The sequence below is a fragment of the Tasmannia lanceolata genome, unplaced genomic scaffold (genome assembly GCF_043159265.1).
Source record: "Tasmannia lanceolata isolate RefF3 unplaced genomic scaffold, GAP_Taslan_0.1 ptg000015l, whole genome shotgun sequence".
NCBI classification, from domain to species: domain Eukaryota; kingdom Viridiplantae; phylum Streptophyta; class Magnoliopsida; order Canellales; family Winteraceae; genus Tasmannia; species Tasmannia lanceolata.
The window spans coordinates 42644931-42671882 of NW_027518692.1; the positions used below are offsets into that span (position 1 = coordinate 42644931).

Below are 26952 nucleotides of genomic sequence, written 5' to 3' on the forward strand. Positions count from 1 at the left end.
GCCTTGGCTTGCTGTCTGTGGTTAATGCTAAGGGGTAAATGTTCTTTTCCATTATTAATTGCAATTGTATGGCCTATCACCTGAAAATAACATGGGTCGGGTTTAGAAATCGTGAGTCTTGCGTAGGGTCGGGTTTTAAATTGGAAAACCCGACTCAATCTTGGATAGAATAAAATGCATTATTGAAGGATCCGACCATGAATCATTGGTTCAATTCGAGAGGAACATGACTTCTGAAATATAAGCTTCTTTCTCTTTTTTTTTTCCCTTTTTTTTTCTTTTTGCAAATTTCTATATATTTTTATTGAAATACAACTGCTTAAATAGAATAAAGCAATGCCACATCACTAGCTTATTTATACATTAACTACTTTCTAAGTACCTCATACACCACGTCTGTATCATAAAATTCATGCTTTCCCACCGCAACATGTATGTATCACAAAATCCATGCTTTCCCTGCAAGTGATCTTTCTTGCTTGGCAGAATTATCACTCTAGTCCTCTTCCAGTATCCACAGTGGTGCTCACCACTAGGTGAATACTGGAGAGCTCTTGAATGGACACCTCTCCAAAAGAAAGAAAGAAAAGTGTCAACTAGAAAAGGGGTCTTTTGTCATAAGTGGCAATCAACTAAACTGAATCAAACAGCACTCACAAAGAAATTCCACCTCTAAAGCATAAAGGGGAGACTTCAGTCTCCATCCAGCACATAATTATAGATGAATGATAGTATCAATTGAAATTCAACCATAATTTTTTTTATCTCCAATGATTTGGCAGATAGACACTATGCTACAAATTGAAATTCAATCCCATCATCAAATTGAAAAATTATAAATCAGACCATTCATCACAATCCATTTATAGATAACAAAAACTCATGCTAATACCCAAAAGAAAAACACAGCCAATACACTTTAAAACCCCACCTTCTACAAGCTCCTTTTTATTCATCTACACCTCCTAAACCACAGGAAAGAACATACATAAACTCTAAAACCCCTTCTTCTACAGATTCTTTTCTATTCATCCACACCCCTAAAAAACACAGAAAACCCAAAAACAAAAACAGCATGCAGAATTAAACAGAAGAAGAACGCCACCAACAAACATTCATCCATCTCTGCAACCAGTACTAGTATTAGTTAATTATAAACCTAACAATTCATCCATAATCCATTTGTAGATAGAAAAAAACTCATGCTAATGCCCAAATAAAAAACACAACCCACATAATTTAAATTTTAAAACCCCTTCTTCTACAAGCTCCATTTTATTTATCCACAACCCCAAAACACAAGACAGGGCAAAAAAACAGAAACCCATATAATTTGGATTCCACTCTCCTACAGATTCCTATTTCATTCAGCCACACAAAATTTCCAAGACAGAAAATACAGAAAACCCAAGAACAACATGCAGAATTCAACAGAAGAAGGACACTTTTCTATTCAATTACACTCCTAAAACACAGAAACCCATATGCTTTACATCCCCTTCTCTTACATACTCATAATTTATTAAGCCACACACCGAAAATTCCCAAAACAAAAAACACATAAAACCCAAAAACAACATTCCACCCACAACCATTCATCCATCTCTGCAACTAGTACTAGTATTTGTTTGTTCTTGGGGTAAAAGAGATGAGTTGTCTTGGATTAGAACGAAGCCACAGCTTAACAACAACAACAGCATCATATGTTTTGGGGACTCCATTTTCATTGGCCTCAATCTTGAGATAGTATTTGATCCCTGAAACAACTTGACTCTGAGCCTCCACCACACGTGAGAACTCCAACGTGGGCCCACCTTGATGGGTTCTCACGAATTCCTCCACTGAAAATTTTCCAAGATCTTGTACTTCCTTGTTTGAATTCACGTCTTTGATTTCCTTCCTTCCACCCACTATTTGTTCTCCTCCACACAATTGATAGGTGGATGAAGCAACAAAGAGGAGGAGAAATATGTAGAGAGATGAAGAAACTGCCATTGTTTTTTGGGTTTGTTCTTTGATGGGGAAAGAAGGGAAGAAATAGGAGGGGGAGAAGGGTTTTGAGATGAATGGACGGTTATGATTTGGTTGGCATCTGTGGTTTGTTGACACGTAAATCCAGGGGCAGGATTGATTGAGGACAGGCAAAAGCCCAAACGGCGGGCCGCGTCTTTACAAGGAAGGTGGGATGAGTACAAATTCCCATTCAACACAAAAGGTAAGAGCACTTTGTTTTCTTTTGTTGGGCGGTGATAAATTCACCCCCTGGAAGGATAAATTCTAGGGGTAGGTTCAACCGTATTTTGGCTCGGATTGGGTTAGCATTTCCCTGGGTTAGGTTGGGAAAAGCCAACCAGATTTAACGTTGGTTCGGGTTCGGGTTGAGGCCTTGGCAACCCACCCCGCTTGAACCCGATCTCCGTTCTCTAATTTTATCTTGATTTTTTTCAGGGTTATTTTTTTTCTTATTATTTATACCTAGGTGAATCCAAACCGAACCTGAATCAACTTGACGTGATTTGGAAAAAAACAGGTTAAATTTAGAGGCAGGTTGGGATAGGGTTGACCATCCCCAACTTGAGGCTCAAGTTGGTTCGGGTTAGGGTTGAGGGAATGCCGCCTAGGATTAGGCTAGGGTTGGCCTCAACCCGTCCTAAGTTCCACCCTTAATAAAGGGAAGTGATAAATCCGCCCCTTTTGATTACTTGGGACACCCAACAACAGTGTGTCAATGACTGCGGAGGGGTTGATGTACAACGTGGAGCTGATTGCCATGTACACTGCTGCTGGGTATCCCAAGTAATTAAAATGGGCTGATATATCACTTCCCTTAATAAATTCACCCCCTGTATCAATTGTGAAGCCACAATATAGCATTGGTATAGTACACTCATCTCTCTCTCTCTCTCTCTCTCTCTCTCTCTCTCTCTCTCTCTCTCAACGCTTAGTGGGGCCAATAATTGAATTGTTTAGGTATTTGAACAAGGTAGGCACCACCTACACCTATACTAATTCTCACAACCAAAACTTTGAACACGGATCTTTAGTGGGGCCCAACAATGAATGGTTTAGATCTTTGAAGAAGGTGGACACCATACAAAGTGTATTTTTTTTTTTAAAATAATCACTTTAGCTCACTTTGTTGGAAGATCCAAACCATTCATTTGTTGTGACCCAATACACACAGGGCTTATATTCTGCAAAATACAATGAAGCCTACCTTGCTCGAAGATCCAAACCATTCATTTGCTGGCGCAAAATGTTTTTAGATTGTGCCCCCAAAATCATCTCCACCGGATGATCCTAACCCTCTAATTCGTAGATAAACTTCACCATATCAAAATCTCTATAGATCGAAGAGTTAGGATCATCCAATGGAGATGCAAATTTTGTCAGTCTTTGTGGTTTAGTGTAAATTTAAGTTAATTACATAAATAAAATGAATAAAATCAAATGATACCTAGCCAATAGAAGAATGCTCAAGTGGGACACCAGCCTCATTATAATAATGAGGTGCACCCATTGTGTAGCATAGTGAGTTTCATCTTTTATAGATCTGGACCATCTATTTGATAGATCTTGCTTTGGATCTCATATGATAGAAGAACAACGCCGATCTTCCGATTCTAGCTACATACAAGCAATGATTCAACCTGTTTATACCCTCATCTGCAGAGGCATACAGCGATCTCATCAGACGTTTATGTCGTGGAGACAATGGCCATTTGTTAAAGGGAAATGATACCAGCACAACCATCTTCTAATAATTGCACAAACCCATGCAGCTTGTCTTTTCTTTTTTGATCGGCCTGTGAGAGCTCTTTGGGAACTGTAATAACATTTGACAGCTCTTTAAATACTAAATGACAAGATAGTTAGTGAAATTATCAAAACATGGTTGTGTTGATATCATTTCCCTTCTTAAATGGCAGCCATTATATATTATCCTGTCTTAACATTTGCTAACACCACCCGCCTCCCCCCCCCCCCCCCAGTGTAAATTCCTGTCCACACCTGCCTCAAAGCTAACACACCATCAAATATATTATTGCCTACTTTATAGAAAGCATGCTTTCGGAAACTGTTAATAAATAATAACAAATAACAATACGGTCACTTTGAAAGACATACTCTAACTTTCCCTAGGCGTGAAAACAGAGGAAGACTCGTGTTTAGCTAGGAAAATGTGACTGAAGTTTGAAACGTGAAAACAAGTAAAAGGAAGATCTCCATAGCTTCCGGCATCAAAATCTTTATCAAATTTGATGTCCTTATGTCCTTTCTACTAGCATCTTTTCTTTCCATTCTCAAAATCACTTTGCAAAGCACAATCCAAACATACACACACACTCACTCTCTCTCTCTCTCTCTCTCTCTCTCTCTACACCACCACCACCGATCATCCTCTCTCGCCTCCTCCTCTCAATGCACTCTGGTCATGCTCTGCCCTACGGACTGCCCTTTTACGAAAAACAAAAAGACAAAAGCTACGAAAACTGTCTATTGACTAGGGGTGCAACTCGGGCGAGGCCAACCTAAACCCGACTTGAGGAACCATCTGCTCAAACTGAACCTGACCCGACCTGATTTCCAACCCGACAAGGTTCAACTCGACCCAACTCAAGGAACCTGACCCATCCTGAGTTCAACCCAACCTTTTAAGCTCACAACAAAAAAAATTTGATGAAAAATACCGGGTTTCACTTGGGTCAGGTTGAGGGCAATCCCTCAACCCGAATGCGACCCGAACTTAACCTGGGTTAGGAAAACTCAACCCATACCCAAACTCAACCCAGCCTGACTGAAACTGACCCGAGTTGCAACCCTAATGTCGAACAAAGGAAAACGAAAAAAGACAAAAAAAAGGAACGTAATCGAGATTTTACCAAAAAGGGCACAGTACTAATGTCATTTTTGTAAAATCCTGGTTAAACTAATTTTCTAACCAAACAACGTATTTAAAACACAAACCCATGGAAATTCTCTGGGTTTGTGATTCATATCTCTCCCTACACTTTACTACTCCCTAAAAAACACTTTCTTCGCGATGTTCTAGAAGAGCAACAATTTCCATTGCGCCCAAGGTTTCAAGGTCACTGTCATAGTTAGGAAAACATGATTTGGCAAAAGGAAAAGATACAAAAATTCGGGTTTAAAGCAACATTGGTTTAAAAAATGAAGCATAAAAGGGTCAAATAAACAATAAAACAGAAAGAAAAACCTACCAAGAAGAGAATCCTGAGGAATCAAATGAATCGAAGAAAGGTTTTATTTTTTTTATTTTTTCAGTCATGGAAGGAAGTTCATAAGAAAAATTGACCAAGACGCTCAAAATGAGCCCAACATACTCCTACCAAATTATATGATTATGTAACTCACAATTATTGAGCATTTAGATTTCTTAGGCTCAGTGTTCGTCGCTCATGTGTGCAGAGCGTAGGTATTCCCTCTCTCACATGTCATGAGTCAGGGTGGCTTTGTGCCTACTATTGTATCATCTTTCTCTTTATCAAATAAACTGGTAGGAGTCCCCACCAAACCTAGTTTAAGCATAAAAAAATTGAAAAGTATATTTTGACATTTACAAAAAATATAGCAGATAAAGCACTAAAGTTGGCTGTAAAGGTGTCAAACAGCGAACCTATTAAGCACAGTTTTTTTTTTTTTCTTAAGAAAAAGCCAAAGAATTCTTTTTTGAAAACTGATGGAGTATACAGGCTTACAAGAAATAAAAACTCTATTGGACAATATATTGCAATATTTAAAACATGATTGTACCGCTCATTAGAGAAGTTTACCATGATTTAACAACTCATTAGAGAAGTTTAACATCCTTTTAACAAGTAATTAGAGAAGTTTAACATCCCTAAAATTCATAGCATCCTTTTAACCGCTAATTAGAGAAGTTTAAGATAAATATTAGAGTGCCATTCTCTCTCTGTTTTTTTTTTATGACATAGGGTATCCCCACCCCATTTTAGGGTATCCCTATGGATGCGCGCCATTCTTAAAACAAACGGGAAACATAATGAAAACCATTCCAAACAACTCTCTTTAAGTTACAAACAGTCCTAACACCACAAAAACTCTATAATTTACAAGCATTCCTGCAACCACATAAACCCTATAAACCCTGGATTTTCTACCACAAGCATCTCCCTGTTTTTTTAATTTTCTTTTCTCACATAAACTCAGTTTAGCAAACTGAAACTCCTGACAAATAATGGGAACAGAGCCCCGTAATCACTGAGTTACTTCCGAGTTGCAGTCTCGAAAGATTCAAGCCGTGCAGCAGTTAAGAGTTATGCATTCTGTAAAGAAACCCACAACTCTGCTCTTCTGCAGAAACAAACAAACCAACAAAGATTCAGTTCAAACTTCGTAACAATAAATCTACCAAAAAAAAAAAAAAAGTCTAGAGAGAGGAAAGATAAGGCCTACTGTTCTAGAATTTTTGCGTAACAGTTCAGGGGGAATTTTGTATAGATCTTCATCTACTGGTTTGGGAGCTCTAGGTAGGATTTGGGCTTCCTTCACGTCACAAACCCTTATTTCCTTTTTTGTCTCTTTGATACTCTGATAAGGTTTTGAACTCTCTTTTTCTTGAAGCTGTAACCAAAACCCACAATGAATCAATACTCTTTAAGTAGAGAATAACGGTATTTCTTTGGCTACTTTTGCAAAGAAAGGCATCTAGACTTAGGCAATCCAGAAAAGAGATGAAGGACTTGAGTTGGGTATTCTACAAAAGAGATGAAGGATAAATATGACCCAAAAAAGAAATTTTTTCGAACTACCATTGATCATTGATCCGATGTTCTTCCTCTTCTCAAACCCATAAATTCTAAACTTGAGTTGGGTATTAAGAAAATAAAAAGGTAAGGCATGAAAATCAACCAAAAGTCAAAAAAGAAAATTACAGAGCTACCAATTGAACCAATGTTCTTCCTCCTCCTCTAAAACCCATAAAATCCTAGACTTGAGTTATAGATTACAAAAAGAAAAAAGAAAAAAGGAAAGGATAAAAATCATCCAAAACCCAAAAAAATAACATTATCCAATGCTATTTCTCCTGTCAAACATATATGAAATAAAAAAGGAGGAGAATTATGAGGCCTTTGAAAACACTCACCTTGGAATGAGAAATCGGTGTCCTTGTCATGGGCTTTTCGAGATATTCTCCATATAAATCCTCTCCCAGATCGTTATATCGAAGCAACCCAGCCTGCCTTGCAGACTCAAAGTATTGAGTAATTGGAAGACTATCACTAAAATCCCAGTTCCCAAAGGCCGGAATCTGACACCTCCTGTATTCCTACAACACAAACAACAACCAAAAGGAATAATAATTCACATAAAACCATAAGGAAGAAACAACCTTGAGAAACACTTAAAAGTGGGTGGATTTCTTCACATACTTCCATTTGAGAGAGAGAGAGAGAGAGAGAGAGAGAGAGAGAGAGAGCGAGAGAGAGAGAGAGAGCTGTGATAACTGATAAGTGGAGTGGAGAACTACACAAGGGTCTGTCTTTTTGTGGTGGGTTTATTTTGAAATATAAGAGGGTGAAGAAGATATGGTTTTGGGATGAGGGGCGTGAATTAGGGGATGATTAAAAAGGTATGGTTTTAGGCTTTCGTTTTCTCGTCAGCACTGCCATGAGGTGATGCTTTTACTTCCTGTCTCTGGTATGATAAAGAGGATTGTATTATCCCGAGGCGAAATGGTAGCATTACCCACGCACGGGAAAGAAGAACAGAAGCAAAGAAAGGAGACAAGAGTGTACGTTACTAATAGAGAAGGATGTGACAAAAGACCCTCACATTTAATGTGACTGACCTGCCTTTGAATAAGTTCATAAGGATTCATTCAATTTAGAGCTTAATTACAGGAGACCATTGAAATAGGGAAATGATATTCCCACTCCCTCATTTCAATAATGGACTAATGGTACTCTAGTTTTACTTGAAAAAAAATTATGTAACTAAAGACATGTTTTTTGTGATAGGTAAGCTGCGATTTGGCGGGTACCCTACGGGTTTATTAAAATGTGAAAGATATTACAAGCAAGCTTTTAATGTAATTAAGGACATGTTTGAGTGCCTTGAAAAAAAAATCCATGGATTAATAGTGGGGCCAGTTGCGAGAGATTGGAGGAGAGGGACTTGAGAAGGCATTAAAAGCCCTTCAATAAGGGGGAAAACCCAATTTAAAGGTACTAGAGGGACATTAGAAGGCATTAAAAGCCCTTCAATGAGGGGGAAAACCCAATATAAAGGGGACTTGAGGGACATTTTTTCACCGTTTTTATGGCTCTCTTATACTCATGCTCTCTTCACTCATGCCTTCTCAAGTCCCCCCTTCCCTTTTCGGCTCGTCTTTTGCAATTGGGCTCATGAATAGTCCATGGAAAAATTTTCAAGGTTGCCAAACATACCCTACACTTCTTAATGCGGCCCTTTGAAACCATTTTGGACACTTTGACAATCTTTAAGTCTCTGTTTGGATGCCACATGCCTCGCATGTTCAGGGATTTCCCTGGCAAAAATGTCACCATAAAGTCACTTTCTCATGCTTGGTTGCATTTTGCAACTAGCCCTCTTTTGGGCAGTCGGGTAGATGTCCATTTCAATCAAAATATCTTTACCTTCCATTCTTATTAGTGGAAATCCAATCCCATTTTGTCTTTTTTGCTTGAAAACCGGCCGAGTTGAAACCTGGTAAATTTCTCTGACCATTCTTGAAAAGCGCATAGTTTTTCCTCCAAAAAATTACCTAGGGAACTATGAGATATTTACCTTAAACCAGTAGGTCCTTGAGCGGATCCCACGTTACTACGTTAGTACCAAAACGTTCCCAGTAGGCCCATCAAACTCACTAGGATAAGTGGTATTAATGAACCAGACGGAATCACAAGCGATGAAACCAAAGCCAAAGAAAGATAAAGTAAAGCACATAAACTATAAGATAAATAAGCCTATCCAGACCATCCAGTTTCAAATACATAATAATAATAAGGGCGTTTAGGGGCAAAATGCTAACAAGGCATCATAGCCGTTTCCACATGAAATAACCCAAATGGGGTTATTTAGGTAATCTCTCCCCCCCCTCTCTCTCTCTGGTTACTCCTTTGCATCCAAACACTATAAAGCACAAAGCTTCACCTGGGTCTTACGATCTTGTCCCCTCCCCAGATTTTACTTGCCCAAATGACGCTTAAGCATATAAACAGAGCCAAAAGCGATTTGCTAGAGACCATCGCTGAAAGGCACTTCACGGCTGGCTGTTACATGTGAGAGCAGCCACCTCAGATGAATTGAATGAATAAGACAAATCGACTAAAAAGTAAGCATGTGTGGCTGCCCTCACATACAAAAGCCAGCCACGAAATGCCTTTCTCCAATGGTCCCTAGTAAATCCCTCTTTAAAAACTTTTTAGAAAAAAGGCAGTAATAAATTCGCCCCAAAAATCTCCCTATTCTTACCCTTTTCTCAGTTGCGGAGTCCACAACTTCTTTTTTTGATGAGTAAGCTGGGGTTAGGCAAGACCCCGACCAGATATCATTAAGAATAATGAAAATGTACAGAGATTAAGGGGGGCTCGATAGCCAGCAAAAGGGGAATAGACTCCCACATACATAAGAGAAAATAAAACAATAACCCAAGGACCCTCTTTGGCCAGAAGGAAGCACACTTATATACGATCATATTTAACTTCATTTCGGTCCTCTTCGATGAGATGGAGGAGCTGGGGAGTGGAGAGCACTGCCGGAATATCAGGTCCCTTGAAGGGAAAATTTACCTTGGAGAGCATATCAGCAGGTCTATTTCCTTCCCTCCAGGAATGCGATAGTCTCCAAGCCTCGCAATGTTGAAGAGATTTGAAGATAGCAGAGACTAGATTCAAGCATTTCCATGGAGTGTTTGTTTTCATGGAGATGATGTCAACCGCGAAAAGGGAATCAGACTCAATCCAAATCCTAGGGATACCTCTGTATTTTGCCATGTTGATGCCATGAAGAATCGCTCGGAGCTCCAAAACATAGATGTCATCCATATCAGTTTATACCTCTGCATTTTGCCAAGTGAAGCATCAGAATTGATTTTGACTTCATCATTTCGAGGCTTAACCCACCAATAGTATTTGACAGGCTCGACCCAATCTGCTATCTTATACCCGAAGTTAGTGGCAGCTTTAATGGCTCTGGTGTGTGGAACGTCCCTGCACATTGAGAGCTGGTTCATCTTGAAGCAAATATCACTTAGAATCTTTTTCAGAACCTGAGTTTTATGGGTTGATTTGTTTTGAAAAATTCTTTGGTTTCTCTCGTTCCAAATCTGATAGATAGCAGCTCGGAACCCCATTTTGATAACAGTAGAGAGCTGGTCATTTCCTTTGAATTTGTCTCTAATCCAATTCTCCTCATCAGCAAGAGTTCTTAGGGGTCTTCTTCTCCATCCCACTCTCCAAAAAATGGACCTCCATATCCAGGCAGAGTACCCACAAGAAAAGAAAAGATGGTCCAAGGATTCAGAGTGTCTTGAGCACATGGAGCAGCTTCTGTCCTGCACAACGAATGGGAGTCTGTCTCTAGTGGGTAGCCTGTTTTGGAGGGCTTTCCACACAACTATGGCTTCCCTCGGAGTGATGCCATTAAACCACACCATAGAACACCAGGGGGGCTTTGGATTCTTAAGTCTGATAGATTCCAAAGCACTTTTGAGGGAGAAAGTTCCGTCCGCAACAAGCTTCCAAATTGAAAAGTTTACATGAGAGTCATTGTAAATACCTTTATCAAGGAACTTCTTCAGAGAGGCCAGTGAGGAATTGGTGCCGTGCCGAGAAAAAACAGAGGGGATAATACCGCCGGGGTGCCAGGGGGAATTCCACAAATTAATCTTACTCTCATCACCAACCGAGTAGCAGATGTGAGGCAAAACAGAGCATCTAGCTCTCAGGAGGCTTCTGGCTCTCCAAGATGACTTTGTCGGCATTGCCATGGTCCAAAAATCCTTATTTCTGACATACTTATCCCTAAACCAGGAAGTCCACAGAGAATCTTTAGAAATTACATTCCAAAGGTTTTTCATCCGGAGAGCCTCATTCACATCTCTCAGCCTTCTCAAACCAAGCCCACCCTCTGCTCTTGGAGTGCAAATAGTGTCCCATGATATAGTATGAAGCTTCTTCTTCAACTCAGAATCTCCCCACAAGAAGTCTCTGAGAATTCTGTCAATAGAATCAAGCACACCTGCCGCCAGATCAAAAGCAGAGGACAAAAATTTTGAAAAGAGCACAAAGTGGACTTTATGAGCTCCAACCTGCCCCCTGTGGATAAAGACTTTGAGGCCCAGCCTTGGATTTTCATTCTGATCTTAGCAATGAGGGGCTGGCAGTCCCTTGAGAAAAGCCTAGACGAGAATAGGGGAACCCCCAAGTATCTTACAGGCAACTCACTTTCTTTAATACCGGTTGCTCGCAAAATTTTCTCAATTTCCCTCCTTGAGGTACCTGAGAAGAAACCTTCACATTTTTCCATGTTAGCATCCAAACCGGTAGTGTCCCTGAATTTTTTCAGACAATTCATCAAACCTTTAGCAGAATCATGGTCAGCCTTTGCAAATAACATGAGATCATCAGCGAAAAGGTGTGAGATTGAAGTCGTACCCTTGGAAAAAGGCGTAGATATATGACCTTTCTGAAGGGCTTCTTCGAGGTAAACTGAAAGGATTTCCATAACAATACAAAATAGCAGGGGGGACAAAGGGTCACCTTGCCTGATGCCATTAGAGGAAGAGAATCTACCCCAGGGAGTACCATTGATAATGATAGAGAACATGGGATTAGAGATGCAGGAAGTAATCCAATTCAACCAAGTTTGGTTAAAACCTTGCTTGGCCATGAAACCAATAAGAGTGGAGTGATTTATATTGTCAAAAGCCTTTTGAGGCACATGGAAGGAACAGATTGATTTGAATGGAAATTATGTAAGAGATCATGAGAGAGCAGGATGTTTTCAAAAATCTGTCTCCCTTTTATGAAGGCTGATTGGGCAGGGTGGATGAGAGATCCAATAACTGATTTAAGTCTCAGGGCAAGAATTTTGGTAATTGTTTTATAAATGAAGTTACAAAGGGAAATGGGTCTGAATTTAGAAGGGGTGGATGCGTCCGGACCTTTTGGGACCAAGGTGATGAAGGTTGAGTTTACTTCCTTGAGGAGCTTCCCACTGATGAAAAAGTTTTTTATAGCTTTAGGGAAATCAGGACCAACTAGATACCAAAATTTTTGGAAAAACAGAGCATTAAACCCATCAGGCCCCGGGGCTTTTTCACCATCAGCTTTCATAACCGCATCTTTGATCTCATCATCCGTGACATCTCTGGTGAGGCAAGAAGCATCTTCCTCAGAAAGAGTGCGAATAGGACTCGGGGGCTCAAGAGAAGCAGACCGATCATTGTTCAAAATAGCTTTGAAATGGTTTACAAACAACTCTGCAACCTCCACTGGATCTTCCACCAGGCTACCATCTGAATCTTTAGAAGCAATAATTTGGTTTGAATTCACTCTAGATTTCATTGCCGTATAGAAAAACTTGGTATTCGAATCACATAGCTTGAGCCAAGATTGCCTTGATTTTTGCCTTACCAGATTTTCCTCTAAGCTTGAGATTTTGATGAATTCCCTTATGAGATCTTCTTCTTTTTTCATCAGCGCAACATTTCTAGGATCAGCCGCAAGATTAGGTTGGGTTTTGTCCAGGTTGCTTTTGATGATGGGGGCATTGATATCAATTCTGCCGAATATATTGCGGTTCCACTCAATAATATACCTTTTGACTTCCTTGAGTTTCTGAACCAACCTGAACATCGGGTTGCCAATAACTTCAAGATTCCAAGCTTTCTCCACCACCGGGTACAACGAGGAATCTTCAAGCCACATATTCAAGAATTTGAAAGGCGTAGCACCAGGCTTTATTTTGTTTCTCAGGTGAATGATGATCGGATTGTGATCAGATATGCCAGGATTTTTATAGTCAGCAAAGGAGGAGGGGAATTCCTGAATCCAGGATGCATTAACCAGAGCCCGGTCCAATTTAGCGTACATTCGATCATTGGAAGCTTTTCTGTTGTTCCAAGAGTAAGGGTTGCCGATGCTCCTAAGGTCCAGAAGGTCACAGTTAGCTATACAAGAATTGAATTCAGACATAGCTTGGGGACAGGGGTGACTACCATTTAATCTTTCTGAAGGGAATCTGATCGAATTGTAATCCCCAATTGCTATCCATGGCTGGGAAATTTGGGCCGAAATTTCTTCCTGGCCGTCCGAGAGCTTCCTTCTGTCACCGGAATAATTGTGGCCATAAACTGCAGAAAGACAGAACTTCTGAGCAGTTTGAATCAAAACAAATTCAGCATGAATCAACTGACTTGACTCCTTGAGAATAGCCAGAATAACCAGATTCTTCCTTTTAGAACATTTTGATAGTTACCATATGAGCACCATCCTTCTTGAATATCACACGTGAACTCCGACAACATGTGGGATTTTGCTTTGGTTTCAATGAGGCAGCAAAGCGGGATCTTAAGGAATTGGATAAGATCTCTTATTTCCTTTCTTTTTGTAGAGGAGCAAAGCCCTCTAATATTCCAAGCTGCAAGGAGGGTCATTTGGGGGGTGAGATTGCTAGGGAAATGGCTCTCCCTGTGTCTTCTTGCTGCACTTCTTTTTCAACTTCTTCTAGCTGCATTTTCTTTGATCTGGCTTTCTTTTTTTGTGATTTAGTAAGAGTCTTTGCGGCTTGGCTACAAGTATCTCCAGATTGGGGCGAATGCTGGCCCAGATCATCTCCAGATTGGGGGGAATGTTGTCCCTGATCTTTCAATTCCTCATCCTGACCTTCCAAGTCCGATTCAGAAGGGGAGTCCTCCCTCTGAACATCTTCGCTGAGTGTCAAGTCTTTAGGGACAGAGTGGTCTTCTACGACCAGGGACTCCTCTTGGAGTTCTTCTGCTAGAGCACTATATGCATTGGATAGCTCAACCTTTTCACAGGAACGGGGAGGAGCAACACTTGGGATTCCGATTTCTGAGGAGTCCACAGCTCGCAACACTTTCACACACACACACACACACAAATGTCGCTCTCTACATGTCCGTGCACAAACCTACATAGATATCTTTTCGTATCTTTCACATACTTTCCCACCCTGTGCCCACCTATAAGACCCAAATATTGTCTTCTCCCATTGATCATAAGAGGTGCCGTTTCGATACCCGAATTTTAGAATCCGGAATTTCGTCAAAATTGTAGCTAAGAGACAAGAGAAGAAGCGAACCACCCGTCGTTTTTGACCTCCCGTCCTTCCCGTCAGCAAGAGAGTAGCAGATCCTCCCATATTTCCAGGTTTTAGAAATCTTAGGATGCAGAAGAGATTTTTAAAACCTAAATTTCTAACTTAAAATTCAAGAAACGTTGTCTGGACAGCCTACAACAACTTGATCATGAACCCTCTTTTGCACTATTTTGAAACTAAAAACCTGGATTCTAAAATCCACGTATCCAAACGGCCCCTTACTTTCTACGTGGTCATTCTTTGCAGTTTGAATATCTAGGGAGAAATTATGAGAAAAAATCGTGGCAAAAAAAATCAAAGGTTTAGTAGCTTTATAATTTTCCTTAAAAACAGTGATTTTTTTATTTTTAATATTTGGAAAATGAGTAAACCAAATGCTGGGAAATTCTTTTCCGTGGAAAATTACTTTCAATATTTTTTTTTCATACATCCAAACAGCCCCTTAATATAAAACATTATCATAAGTTTGCGTCTAATAATATAGACAAAAACATCAAATTTGGGTTCGAAATTTTCCATCTTAAACAATATCTAATCGAATGTTATTAATGCTTAAAGCTGCTCCAAAGTTTTTTGTCGCAATTCTTCTCAACCGTAATCCATAATTTACGCCGTTATTTATTGTGTTCGAAGTTTAAAACCAACCAATTAAAATCAAGGTTTTCTAGTGTGCTTTTTCTCTCATGTTTTTGGGTAGGTAAGCCGGGATGGAACCTCCGACCTCAAGGTTTCAGAACACATTATTGATTAGTCAAGGGAAATGTTATCAGCACTACTGTATTTTGATGATCACACTCCTCACTTTATTAAAAATACAGTATGGCCCGCACCATAGGATGATCCAAACCGTCCATTAGATGGGCCATAGCCTAAATAGGTTGTGCCCTTAAAATCATTTCCATACATTTATCCTAACCCTCTGCTCCGTAGGTTGTGCTCCTATGCAGATTGGAGGTTTAGGTTCAAGGTGTGGAAATGATTTTTGGGGCAAAACCTATTTAGGCTATGACCCATCTAATGGACGGTTTGGATGATCCTATGGTGCGGACCATACCGTCAAAATACAGTAGTGCTGATAGCATTTCTCTTAGTCAATTATTAATTAGCAAGTATGTGGGCCCTACAAATTATTGACTGTAATTGTTCCTAAAAGATGATTCAAATTGGGGACATCAAAGTCCGTTTGGTTGCACCAAAAATTGAAAAAATCAAAGTAAAATGTCTTATTTTTCTTTTCCTAGCATTGTTTGGTTTCCATCTACTATTCACGAGATAGTCCTTGTCAGTCAGCAGTGAATTTTACATATGCAACACTGTATCGACCATCTGCGATCCAGATCAGAGCTTATCGAATGGACTCTTCAGATCAATCAAAGGTAGGACCCACAATGCCGTGGCTAATTCTCATGTATTCGTGTACCGAACCATGATATAGACGAATGAGTTGATCTGATGGGGGAACACATATTTCGTCTATTGCCGTTGATGACATTATGATCAAATAATCCTAGCCCTTAATCAATGATGATGAAATATGCATTGATCTTGAAGCAAAGATCCCGATCCAATGGTCACTTAGAACCTTCGACTCAGATCCACACAAGAAAGTATTCAACAATTGATTTTCGGTATCTAGACCGTTGATTTTCACTTCCCGATCATCAGGGCCAGGGCCCACAAAATATGATCGGCATCTAAGAACAGGCGTTCACCTAGCCACGTCTACGGTAAAAATTTCATACAAGAATGATTATGACTACTTGACTAGCCAGTTATACATGAATTGAGGGGCGAATCGTTTGTCCACGTGGCGAGAAACCAAGTAAACCAAGGTTTTAAATTTCGGTTTCGGTTCCTATTTCGGACCCCACCGAAATCCGAAATTTGGTACTAAGCTTCGAAATTTCGGATGAAATTTTATAACATTTATTTATTTATTTTAAAAATGCCATTTTTTCAAAATTTAGGGCGGAAATTCCGAAATGTAGGCCAAAATTTGGTATTTCGCGAAATATCAAATTTTGGGAAATTTCGGTTTGGGTTGGTCATGGTTTTAAATTTCAATCGAAATCTAAAATTACAACCGAAATCCGAAATTTGGAGACCGACACCGAAATTGACCAAAACCGAAACCTTCATTTATTTCAGCCGAAATTTTGGTTTTTCTGAAATTTGACCAAAAAAACTGTTTTTTTTATATTAATTTAATATTTTACCGAAATTACAAAAATTTAATATTAAATAAAATACTGGTTTCGGGTTATGTACCAGATTTTGATCGAAATTTCAAAATTCCAGAGTCCGAAACCGGTACCGAAACCGAAATTTTAAACCTTGGTTCGGTCCCCACGGAAATCCGTTGAAATTTAAAACCATGAGCGAAACTAATTAGATGAGAAAGTGGAGCGTCGTTTGTTAGAATAGGCCACTGATATTGGCACTAATAAGTCTTAATATTTGCACTAACTTATCTGGTATTTTATTACTTAAAAAGCTGTCAAATGTTATAACAGTTCCCAACAAGCTCGTAGAAGCCAATAAAAAAGAAAAGACAAATTGATTTTGTGCAATTATCAAAACGTAGTGGTGCCAATATCAGTAGCCAATAAAAAATGGATAGAAAAAGGAAAGAAAGCAAATGGAGAAAACCATAGCACGCTCCGATGCCCTAACCCTAATCGATCTCTGTCAGACTCAGACGGTGAGTAAACGTGAAACGCGTGAAAAGCTCCAATTGCAAATAAATGCCCTCCATATTTGCAGAATGTTACAGAAGTAACCCTCCGTCTGTATCGTCCGAAAAATCCTAGTTCTTTAAACCAAAAAAACTTATTGGATGATCCAAACCATTCATTTCTAGGGGCCCAACTAAAATAGGAAAATCATATCCGATTTTATTCCAAAAGGATATGATCGCCCTACAGATATGATTTTTGAGGCACACCCTGAATAAGTTGAGGCCCAACAAATGAACAATTTTGGACCATTAAAATATAAAGGCCAAAATATATTGTCAGATCAACGGTTCTGATCTTATATGTGGCTGATGTGGGGCCCTATATCTTTTAAGAATGATATAAAGATTGAGGAAATTAAATTTTATTTGAAAAGGCGATTATATCCTTAAATTGGCTACTATGGTGAAGGTTATTATTTCAGTCCATCCTATTGGGTAAATCTCATTGAGGTTATTTTTGTCATTTCAAATCAAGAAATTCCATTTACGAATGTAGGGGCATTTTCGTAGTTATTGTAAATACAGTGGATAGATCATTAACAGCATTTATCCAAAGAAATAAATTTCAATATTGTCAGAACAGGAACAGTTTCCCTATAAATAACCTCGCTCCTTCACCTGCTTGAAAGGGATTCGTTTCAGAGCTAGGGTTTCGTTCTTCTTCTTCTTCTTCTCTGCTATTTTCTCCTTCATTTGTTAGCAAAAATGGCGGAACAGAATATCGTGAGCTTTATCTGTGTGAAGCCTCAGCTTTTGGTCCAGGCTCCGAAAGCGACCGATGCTATAGAGTTCTACAAAGCTGCTTTTGGGGCCAAAGAGCTGAATCGATCTGTGCATCCTAAGAGGAAGGCTGATCAAGAGCTCCCTCTCATTCTCTATGCTCAACTGAAGATCGGATCCTCCATTTTCATTGTCTCTGATCAAACGGATGACACTGCACCCACGTAAGATTTCTCCTCTTCTTTATCTGTTTTCTGTTTTCCTTTTTATTTCCACCCCTTTCTAGCATTCTCATTCCATCTTCTCTGATCAGTTTTTTTTCTTCTTTCTTTCATGTTGTGTTTTTTGAGTTTTTATATGGTATACGACCGTACTGTCCAGTATTTTTTTAAAAACAAAGTACTGTACGGCTTACACATAAGATGATCCGAACCGTCCATTTGATGGGCCACACCACTTTAATATGTTGTGCCCGAAAAATCATTTCCATACGATGAATCCAGCCCTCCGATCTATAGAAGATTCCATTTTATACAAATCGGACGGCTAGGATAAAATACTGGGCTATTACTAAATCTCACCCCTTTTTTTTTTCCGTTTCTTCCTTCTAGACTTAAATCTATGAAATAAAAGGCATGGGTGGAAACAACCTTGTTTTTTTAATCTTTATGTAATCTATCTTACGATTGGTAGGGTTGAGATGAACGGCGGAGATTGTTTCGCTCTTTGTCTGGAGACGGATGACGTGGCTGGCGCTTTCTCCAAGGCTGTCGATGCTGGCGCGGCGGTCGAGGCTGAGATCGCCGAAGACGAGGGCGCTTGCTGTGGGGCCCGTGTTGGCAAGCTCAAGGATCCATTCGGTTATATCTGGACCGTCTGTTCCTCCGCCAAGGCTGATGTGGAAGCTTAGAATCCGTCCGATCTGTGATCTTTGAAAAAACTCTGACTATGATGGTAGTAGATATAGTGAATGGTAGTAGGATTAGTGGTTAACCTTTTTTTCCCGGTATGTTTTGTTGGTGACCGGTATTACTGTAGTTGGTTTTGAACACTTTACACGGCTAACTGACAGCTGGCGTTTTGGTCTATGCCTCAGCTGCTTTTACTGATTCTCTAATGTCCTAGCCTTTGCTAGGAACTGATATCTCGGTATCTTGTTTTTATAATGACACCCACACTTTAGTTAGGGTCCCTTTTTGGTGGAGACCGAAACCGAAATTTGCCTAAATCGAAATTGCCGATTTTACCAAAACTCTGACATTTTGGCCGAAATTTCGAGAAATTGATATTATTATTATTAAATAATGTCTTCTTATTAATTATTAATACCAGATTTCGGCCGAAATTCCGGTTTCTGCCACTACCGAAATTTAATCCGAAACCAAAATTTTAAAACCATACCCTTTTAGTAATTGTTAATGGGTAAAGCTGTATTGACAATTTGACATGACAAAGATAGGGGGAGATTGTGACGGGGAGAGAATTGAGCATTCTCCCAGCACTCAATGAACTAATATTCCATGGGAATTGCGGGTTTTCCCAACAAAAAACACAACCCGACCCGAAATAGTTTCTCGAGTAGGGTAGGGTTATGGAAAACCCGACCCGACCAACCCTAGCTGCAACCCTAGTTTTAGTTATGATATAGTAAATGACTTCCAAAGACACTTTAATGTCTCATTTTTGCAAGTACAATTAAATGAAAAATAAGCTTATTTGCTGGTGATATCTGCAATCCCTTGCTTTAATAAAAAAACACTATACTCTATACTTTGTACTATAATATGCTTGTTACAATTTGCAGGATAGTAGTTAATAAGTATGGAGTACCATTATCAAAACATGTGTGGATATCATTTCCACAAAGCTCCGTTTCTTAAAACAAAATTTTGCACCCATTTTTCCACTTAAAATGGACGTAAAATTTATTTTAGCTATTTTACCTTGAAAGGAACATAGCCAGAATAACTGTCTGGAAATGAAAATAAGAAGAATGTAGGCAAATCCATCAACATAAATTATTAACAATAATAAATACGTATCTTCTTCTAATCATAACAGCAAATCAAACTAATCAAAACACCAAGTTGGACTTAGTAGAAATTCAAATTCCTCATAGAGTACCCAGACACACTAATAAAGCCTGGCTCATCTTTAAACACTTTCTGTAGAAAGGGAATGAAAAAAAGACCACAAAACTTTACATGAAAAGGGTTAGATTGGACTATTGGAGGCATTGGAGCAGTTTGATTTCCTCCCTCCTTCACCCGTTATTGTATCCTCTAGTTGTGTTTTCTATCTTGTCTTTCTTTCTTTTTTTTTTCTTTTTTTTTTTTTTCAATTTTTGTGTTTGACCATCTTGGTCTTTCTTTTAATGAAATCTTGCACCATTCCAAAAAATAAAAAATAAAAACACAAAACTAGCCGTTACTTGCGGTCACTTTCGAATTTTCGGACCACACCTTCCAATGTGGCCTGTTCTTTTGGTTTTGGTATTAGAAGCTCTGGAATTGTATGGATTGGAATCAAGAAATAGGCAGACGACGGAACAGTCATCACTCTTTTTGCGTGGGTATTTGAACCTCCAGGCCAGAACTGCCGACTCGACCAGGGATTGAGCCGCGGAGGACCGAGATGGGGCTGAAGCCACTATGTCTACGACTTCTTTGTTCGATAGCACGTCCCAAATCTGCAAAAAATATGGGTCAAGGTTGAGGCAATGTGGCTCAGAAACATATATTTAGAATATTGGGAATGGCATGGTAAGGTTCCAAATCATGAGAACTAACTCCATATTGTGACAGGTGAAAGGTAAATGTGCGAAAATTGAGGGCACCCACTTTACATGACAAATCATGGGGCATTTATAAAGGAGTTTCAGTATATTATTCCTCTTAAAAATTAATCCAAGAATACCAGAAAATATAGCCAAAATCTGAATCCCTCATTGCCATGTAACCTCTGGGAGAAACATGTTCTCCATAGATAGTCTTAGAAATAAGATTTAGGAGCATATTTCAATCCCTTGGTCATCATGTCACAGAAAAACCCAAACGTTTTAGGCTCTGGGAGAATAATTTGCTCCATAGATGGTCTCAGAAGTGAGATTTAAGAACCAAATTTCAATCTCTTGGCGATTATAACAGAAAAAACCCAAAACTGTCCTAATATTCTTTACAACTGTGTAGTTTTTTTTAATTTTGAAAGCATGTTTTTTTAGAAGAAAATTTTGAAAGCATGTGATCCCAGATTATTGAACAAAAAACAACTAAATTAGTATAATCTCAGTAAAAACTTTATTCACTAGATAGAGACAGTCATACAAAAATTTATAAGGAATTTGTTGGCAAAATGTTAATTTGCTATCATCGACTTATCAGCTATATGTGGGTAATGAATAGGCAAAATATCGATGTTTATAATTGAAAATGAATAAATTAATAAATATATTCACATAATAACATCAAAGATTAATGAAAATTTACAAAAAACTTGACAAAATGTTGATACAGTGGCTTAAAAACACCTATATATTGTGATACATGGTTGATATGATAAACAGTACTATAAAATGATCTTTTTATATCACTATATGGCATGATAAATGAGCTAAATATCAACATCCGTGCGAATAGGGCTAGAAGGGGGGCCGAAATTCTCTAGCATTATGAAATATATTAGAAGTTGAATGAATCAAAAGATGGTTTTGTTTTCCTTACCCCATCAGAGGCCAGCACAATGAACTCATCCTTTTTGGTGAGGCGTCGATAGTAAATGTCAGGATCAGAAATCACACCAAAATCCTTGAGGCAGAAGTCACCAAAAGCCCTTGCCATCGCCAGGCCCGGGAAGTCACTGTAAGGCAAATAAACTCGAGCAACTTTTCGTTTGGCAACCACTCGCCCTCCGCATTGCCATATCCTCTGTAATTCTCCTGTGGAAAAAAAAAAATTACTACTAAAAAATCTGCAGTTCTGTCATCTTCTCTAAAGGTTATACAGCTATGAAAATGATATATCAACAAGCTAAAAGTTATTTAGATAGATAAATAATGGGAAATTATCGAGGAAACACATCAGATATTATTATTTGGCAAAAGATGACACAAATAAAAAGGCAATAAAGAAGTGTACTCACTTTATTTTTGAAGAATATTCAAGAGAACTTTCGGACAGGTTTATAAGGACGTTTTGGCAACATTTTTAAATCTTAAAGGTTAACAACCCAATTCTCATAGAACAAAGGAATGCGATTTAACAAAAACAGGCAGATATAATTACAATACAAAGGTTCTTATTTTGGTGGAAGAATTGTTCATGCATTCTGTTGTCATGTGGACTCTGGTCAGACCAATGTTCAAAAGTTCAGAATCAACATTGGCTATGTCAACGACTGACAGTGAATACTTTTTATTGTTTATCATTTAAAAAAAAGACAGTGAATACTTTTTATTAGTGTCCAAGTATCTCTAATGTTCTTGAAACTTCGCAAAAAAAACTATAGCAAAATTTAAATAATTGATGAAACGAATAAAAATTCCAAATCTCAGGATCATGTTTTTGTGCTTTTTCACGAGAATACTGAAAAGAAAAAATCAAGATATTTTGTAACTTCTTTCCAAAAATTACTTTGAAAATGAATGGGAAAACATAAAGAAGAGTAACTAATGTTGAGCTAAACAATGTAGTTTATCTTTTTCTATATTAATATCTTCATCTTTTATCTAACTTTTTAATTTTCCACGGATTCTTATTATTTTTCCAGAATTTTCCCATTTTGAACTGGAGAGAAAAAAAACATGAATTCAATATCATGAGCAAAAATCAAGAATCTAATCACTGGAAAATTTTTTTGCTGAGAAATTCTTGAGAAAACGCTTGGTGACTAACTATGCATGTCCCAAATCAGAATTCACACTTGTTACCCTTAGCCTGACCAATGGATTCTAATTACCTGAGTTCAGAGTCAACCAAATATTTTTTGAATGGTGGTTCAAAGTCACTAAAGTTGAAAAGTGTCCCATCTAACAAACCAAAATTGTGTTTTGGACATAAGAGAGCGGAAAAGAGCATAATTATAAGCTTGATAATCATTAGACAAGACATATTATGTGAATAGGTGTGAATGTACATATATAGTTACTGATAGTAGTGTTTGGACCCCTACCGAATTTTTACTAACTCAAGGACGCAAAAGTAGAAATCTACAGATCTAAGGAAGCAGATTACCCAAGTTTCTTTCCACCTAACCTGATGAAATCATTGTACACGAGCGCGCACACACACAGACACACGCTCGCGCGCGCACACATACACACACACATATGTCTGTGCTACCTTGTTTTGACAATGGCAGTTCTTACTTTATTAAACACATCACTCATTGGCTGTCAATATCTTTTTGGGATTGTAACATCCTATAACAGCTAATAAGATAAGTGCAAGATAATGAGAAGCATGTCAGTATCAAAACATAGGAGTGTAGATGTCATTTCCCGATAAATATTGTCTCTCTTTACATATAGACTGTAATATTATTGCCAACATTTTTTACCCACATAAAGCCAACCTTGTGAAAGATGGACATCTGTTCTGGGAAGTTCAGTATTATCAACATAACATGATTGCAGACAGGAACAAGTTTAGAGATGCCAAAGCAGTAATATTTCAGTTTTATTTTCTTTTAATTTTTGTTAAGCAGTAAAATTTTAGATTGCATTAAAAGTTGGAAGGAGAGACTAACTTGGAAGATTTGGTTTGAGGTCAACAGTCAACTGAACTGCGGTCAGTGTGCCATCGTCATCTCTTGTACCCAATATGGCTCTTGAATCCCCAACATTTCCAATTATAAGATCCTGACCCTACAAAACACAGTCAACAAAAATTGGATCAAGAAAAACAAGAAAATGAATTAAACACAATTGCACTTGTGTTTGATCACAGCTTTGGTTAGATACAATTCTTCTTTTTCATCTAGTACTTATTGGCAATCTACTAGATTACAGTTTGTGGATCACAATAGTACCTGCTTGACCAAGGTGACTGCTGTTGTACCACTGTTGTAGCAATCAATGTTTGGGTGGACCCTCAGGTCATTGTCCATAACTTTAAAAGCCTTCAGAAAAGAATCGCTCGCTCTGTTTACTTCCCAATGGTCACTCAGCTTCAGAGGAAGAGAATCCCTCACTCTCCTTGACACCATATGGCCGTAGGGACCATGGCCGTCAAAAACCCCACAGAAAACTGTATCAACTCTCAACCCAAAATTCTGAAACAAGAAATCAATGTCTCCCATGGTTAATGAAAATTTTAAACCATCCTGAAATTTCATACACATGGAAGTAGTCACAAACACATTCAGTCCAGTCAGGCAGGTATCAAATAAACAAGGTCAGCATGATGTTCATAAATTTAAATGGAAGGAGATAGTAATGACATGAGAATTTCGAAGTAAAATGTATTCAGAACTGACATTAAACGAATTAGTGAAGACCTTCTTAATGTAATAAATAGGACAGGTAAAGGAGAATGAAGAAAATATAACTTAATTTTGTTCATAGCATCAAATTAAGTTATTCATAAACCAATGTTTTAGAGTTTAGGCTATAGAAACAGGTACTCAGACACAAGTTAGCCAAACTACTTGGTTTAGACATGTTCATAGCATCAAATGTTTAAGGGTTTCCAAAAGACAATCCAAAGTCCAAACTGACTTTATAGTCTACAAATCAGCAATCGAGTTGTCCAGTTCAAATCAAGAAGGTATTCATATCAATTAATCTATATATAGCAAAAATGATTCGATATCAATATACTGATATGATAAAATTTAATAACTCTCCCAAAGAAGGAATGATAAATGAAATCAAATAGAAGTATTCAGAGGATGTGACTGACTGTGTAGGAGTTAGTACTGGCAAATTCCAAAGAACAGCCACGTAGAGTGACTTAAGAAGAAATCATAACTTCACATCAAAACCTAACTTGTCTGAGAGAAGGATAACATTATCTGATCTAGATGAAATCAACAAACCCAAGTCCCGAATTGGTTAGAACCCACAAGTAGTGGTAGAAAACATAAAGTATCCAGGCTTGGGAAATAAACACCACTGATAATAAGGCAATGGTGACTTTTAGCTTCCAAATTATATCTTGTCGTTAGAAACCTTGAAACTTTCCGAGCAACATAAAGATTAACAGAGCTACCAACCAGTTCATACCGCTAAAATAAGCAATCTGACTCAAAAACATAGTTACTGGAAACTTCCTAGTTGGACGGGAAGCGAGCTCGCTTCCCCAAAACTCGCTTCGGAACCTACGTTCTTCTCGCTTCCCAAAATTGGGGGAAGACGCTACCTACGCATTTTCTCTTAATTAAGAGCTATTTAGGTGATTATTTCAATCTCATTTTGATAATGCTAAAGAAGTGCAATTAAAAAAATAGTGCATTTAAAACTTGAAAACTCATCTCCAGTTTGAAATTATGCGGATATTTTTCCAAAAACTTAACAATAAATATACATTAATAAAACATGTGAAACTATAAATTCCTAAAACTTGTAATTCTAATTAGCAATAAATTCTTCTTTTCTACTTTTAATCCTTACCTATATTAACCTTTCCTCCGTAACCTACTACAATCCTACTCTTTCTATTTACTTGTTCGTATCCTATGAGGCTTATCAAATGCTTCATGTCCACTTTCAATGATGCTTCCCGCACATTTTCTCTTTTCTTTCTTTAAAGATTTTAGCTTACCGTATTTTCGCTTCCCACTCCTTCAACTATGATCAAAACAGTTCTCTGAATCAAAAGCTTGACAGCTTGTTACTTATGTAAAGAACTGATGAATCTTCAAGTAGCTAGAAATAGATTATATATTTTTTATTACTTCAGATTAATGAGATTCAAGCAGGGTTTGGGGTTATAGGGTTTTTGGGTTTGGGGTTTAGGTTACAATATCATACGTAATATGGAAAAAACCAAAGTGCAAACTACCAAAATACCCTTCAATAAATTAAACCTCTATGTGGGAAATAGAAAATGACAATTTCCTTTTGCTTTATCAAGAAATTACCGAAATACCATTTGAGGGAAGGGAAAAAATGGCAATTTCCTATGTCTGCATCAACAAAACTACTAATATACATCCAACTAAGAAGGTAAGATATTGTAGTGGGATGGAAAGAACGAACCTCCGAAACAATCATGGCATCCTGGTTGTTAGTCCCTTTGTTACCTTGTCTAGTACACATTGAAGCAACATTGCTAGACCCATTGCGGAACATTCTTCCCGGGACCTTATGCACCTCATCTTCTTCAACCATGGAATCCACCGAAGAGTTTCTCATCCCATTCTCTCTCTTTACCTTCTTCCTCTGATTCCTGAACCCCAACCCCATCTTTAGGGCCCTGATTACGTCTAGTATGCAATCCATACTCTATTTCCAATGAAAGGATTTGTCACAAAAAATAATGAAAACTACAACTTCTTTGGGCTTTTAATCGAATAGGATTCCTTATTTTTAGAAACCCAACATATGGAAGGAGTCTTAGTTGATATAGGTTAGGACTTTTTAGAAACCGCCTTTTTCTTAATTTCTATTTTCCTCTACCTTCAATCCAATCCCAAAGACAAAAAAGTAGAAGCAACCAATCTTTATTGCCGTTTATGAAGTCAATAGAATAATTAGTCAAATATCAAAGGAAGTTATGATAACGCCACACTTTCCTTTTTTGGAAAGAAAGTATTTGTTTCCTAATCCTAGAGAATTACACAGAGAATTACAAAACCTCCTTATTTAAATTTCAAACTCTAAATTTTCCCTGATTATATTCTTTTTGGTGGGGAAGCTGAGGTTTGGCAGGACTTCTACCAGTATATTAAGAAATAAGTTTACAATCTAGAGTACATAGCTCCACAGGAGTCTTGAATTACAATTTCGGAGTTTCCCTAATTATATAGACTACTAATATATGCAAAACCATAGTTTAGTAATGGGATGACTCACTCTGCTTTAGACTTGTTGTTGTCGTGGGGGCACCATGATTCTCTCTTTCAACTCATTGAAGTTATGGGGTGGATCTGGGCGTGGGAAACGACGTGGTTCAAGCAGAGAGGAATGCCGATAACAATATGATGGG

The 26952-nt window shown here is 38.2% G+C and overlaps 5 protein-coding genes across 6 annotated transcripts; 1 reads left to right on the forward strand and 4 right to left on the reverse strand.

The window, feature by feature from the left end:
- Positions 1–1617: 1617 nt before the first annotated feature.
- Positions 1618–1995, reverse strand: LOC143892006 (cysteine proteinase inhibitor B-like). Its single transcript, XM_077396485.1, has one exon. It carries the CDS (start codon positions 1993–1995, stop codon positions 1618–1620), a length of 378 nt encoding a protein of 125 aa, XP_077252600.1.
- A 4023-nt stretch (positions 1996–6018) lies between these two features.
- On the reverse strand, positions 6019–7843 carry LOC143845593 (uncharacterized). 2 transcript variants are annotated; one of them, XM_077353973.1, is made up of 5 exons: positions 7464–7843; positions 7416–7423; positions 7130–7312; positions 6439–6606; positions 6019–6336 (listed from the first exon to the last, which is right to left on the reverse strand). In XM_077353973.1, the coding sequence occupies exons 2-5, from the start codon at positions 7419–7421 to the stop codon at positions 6277–6279; spliced, it is 417 nt and encodes a 138-aa protein (XP_077210088.1). In that variant the 5' UTR covers positions 7422–7423; positions 7464–7843; the 3' UTR covers positions 6019–6276. The 2 variants fall into 2 exon arrangements, with proteins under 2 accessions (XP_077210088.1, XP_077210087.1); XM_077353972.1 differs by having other exon boundaries at positions 7416–7843.
- A 1950-nt stretch (positions 7844–9793) lies between these two features.
- LOC143892007 (uncharacterized) lies at positions 9794–11733 on the reverse strand. Its single transcript, XM_077396486.1, has 3 exons — positions 11508–11733; positions 9986–11247; positions 9794–9892 (listed from the first exon to the last, which is right to left on the reverse strand). Exons 1-3 carry the CDS (start codon positions 11731–11733, stop codon positions 9794–9796), a joined length of 1587 nt encoding a protein of 528 aa, XP_077252601.1.
- Positions 11734–17677: 5944 nt separating this feature from the next.
- Positions 17678–18918, forward strand: LOC143845939 (uncharacterized protein At5g48480-like). Its single transcript, XM_077354336.1, has 2 exons — positions 17678–18033; positions 18503–18918. The coding sequence occupies exons 1-2, from the start codon at positions 17795–17797 to the stop codon at positions 18717–18719; spliced, it is 456 nt and encodes a 151-aa protein (XP_077210451.1). The 5' UTR covers positions 17678–17794; the 3' UTR covers positions 18720–18918.
- Positions 18919–20080: 1162 nt separating this feature from the next.
- On the reverse strand, positions 20081–26245 carry LOC143845996 (putative protein phosphatase 2C 33). Its single transcript, XM_077354399.1, has 5 exons — positions 26004–26245; positions 23834–24076; positions 23552–23669; positions 21529–21743; positions 20081–20498 (listed from the first exon to the last, which is right to left on the reverse strand). Exons 1-5 carry the CDS (start codon positions 26208–26210, stop codon positions 20247–20249), a joined length of 1035 nt encoding a protein of 344 aa, XP_077210514.1. The 5' UTR covers positions 26211–26245; the 3' UTR covers positions 20081–20246.
- Between the last annotated feature and the right edge of the window lie 707 nt (positions 26246–26952).

What these genes read in the sequence shown, in the direction of transcription:
- LOC143892006 (XM_077396485.1), bottom strand. Translation starts at nt 1,995, where the DNA reads ATGGCAGTTTCTTCATCTCTCTACATATTTCTCCTCCTCTTTGTTGCT.
- LOC143845593 (XM_077353973.1), bottom strand. An exon ending in CACCGATTTCTCATTCCAAG is followed by an intron (nt 6,607 to 7,129) that starts GTGAGTGTTTTC and finishes TTTTGGTTACAG; the next exon opens with CTTCAAGAAAAAGAGAGTTC. An exon ending in TACGCAAAAATTCTAGAACA is followed by an intron (nt 6,337 to 6,438) that starts GTAGGCCTTATC and finishes TTGTTTCTGCAG; the next exon opens with AAGAGCAGAGTTGTGGGTTT.
- LOC143892007 (XM_077396486.1), bottom strand. Translation starts at nt 11,733, where the DNA reads ATGGAAATCCTTTCAGTTTACCTCGAAGAAGCCCTTCAGAAAGGTCAT. An exon ending in ATGTGAAGGTTTCTTCTCAG is followed by an intron (nt 11,248 to 11,507) that starts GTACCTCAAGGA and finishes ATCTGGCGGCAG; the next exon opens with GTGTGCTTGATTCTATTGAC. An exon ending in CAACATGGCAAAATACAGAG is followed by an intron (nt 9,893 to 9,985) that starts GTATCCCTAGGA and finishes GCTTGAATCTAG; the next exon opens with TCTCTGCTATCTTCAAATCT.
- LOC143845939 (XM_077354336.1), top strand. Translation starts at nt 17,795, where the DNA reads ATGGCGGAACAGAATATCGTGAGCTTTATCTGTGTGAAGCCTCAGCTT. An exon ending in ACGGATGACACTGCACCCAC is followed by an intron (nt 18,034 to 18,502) that starts GTAAGATTTCTC and finishes TACGATTGGTAG; the next exon opens with GGTTGAGATGAACGGCGGAG.
- LOC143845996 (XM_077354399.1), bottom strand. Translation starts at nt 26,210, where the DNA reads ATGGGGTTGGGGTTCAGGAATCAGAGGAAGAAGGTAAAGAGAGAGAAT. An exon ending in ATGCCATGATTGTTTCGGAG is followed by an intron (nt 24,077 to 26,003) that starts GTTCGTTCTTTC and finishes TTCTTGTTTCAG; the next exon opens with AATTTTGGGTTGAGAGTTGA. An exon ending in CAGTCACCTTGGTCAAGCAG is followed by an intron (nt 23,670 to 23,833) that starts GTACTATTGTGA and finishes TGTGTTTTGTAG; the next exon opens with GGTCAGGATCTTATAATTGG.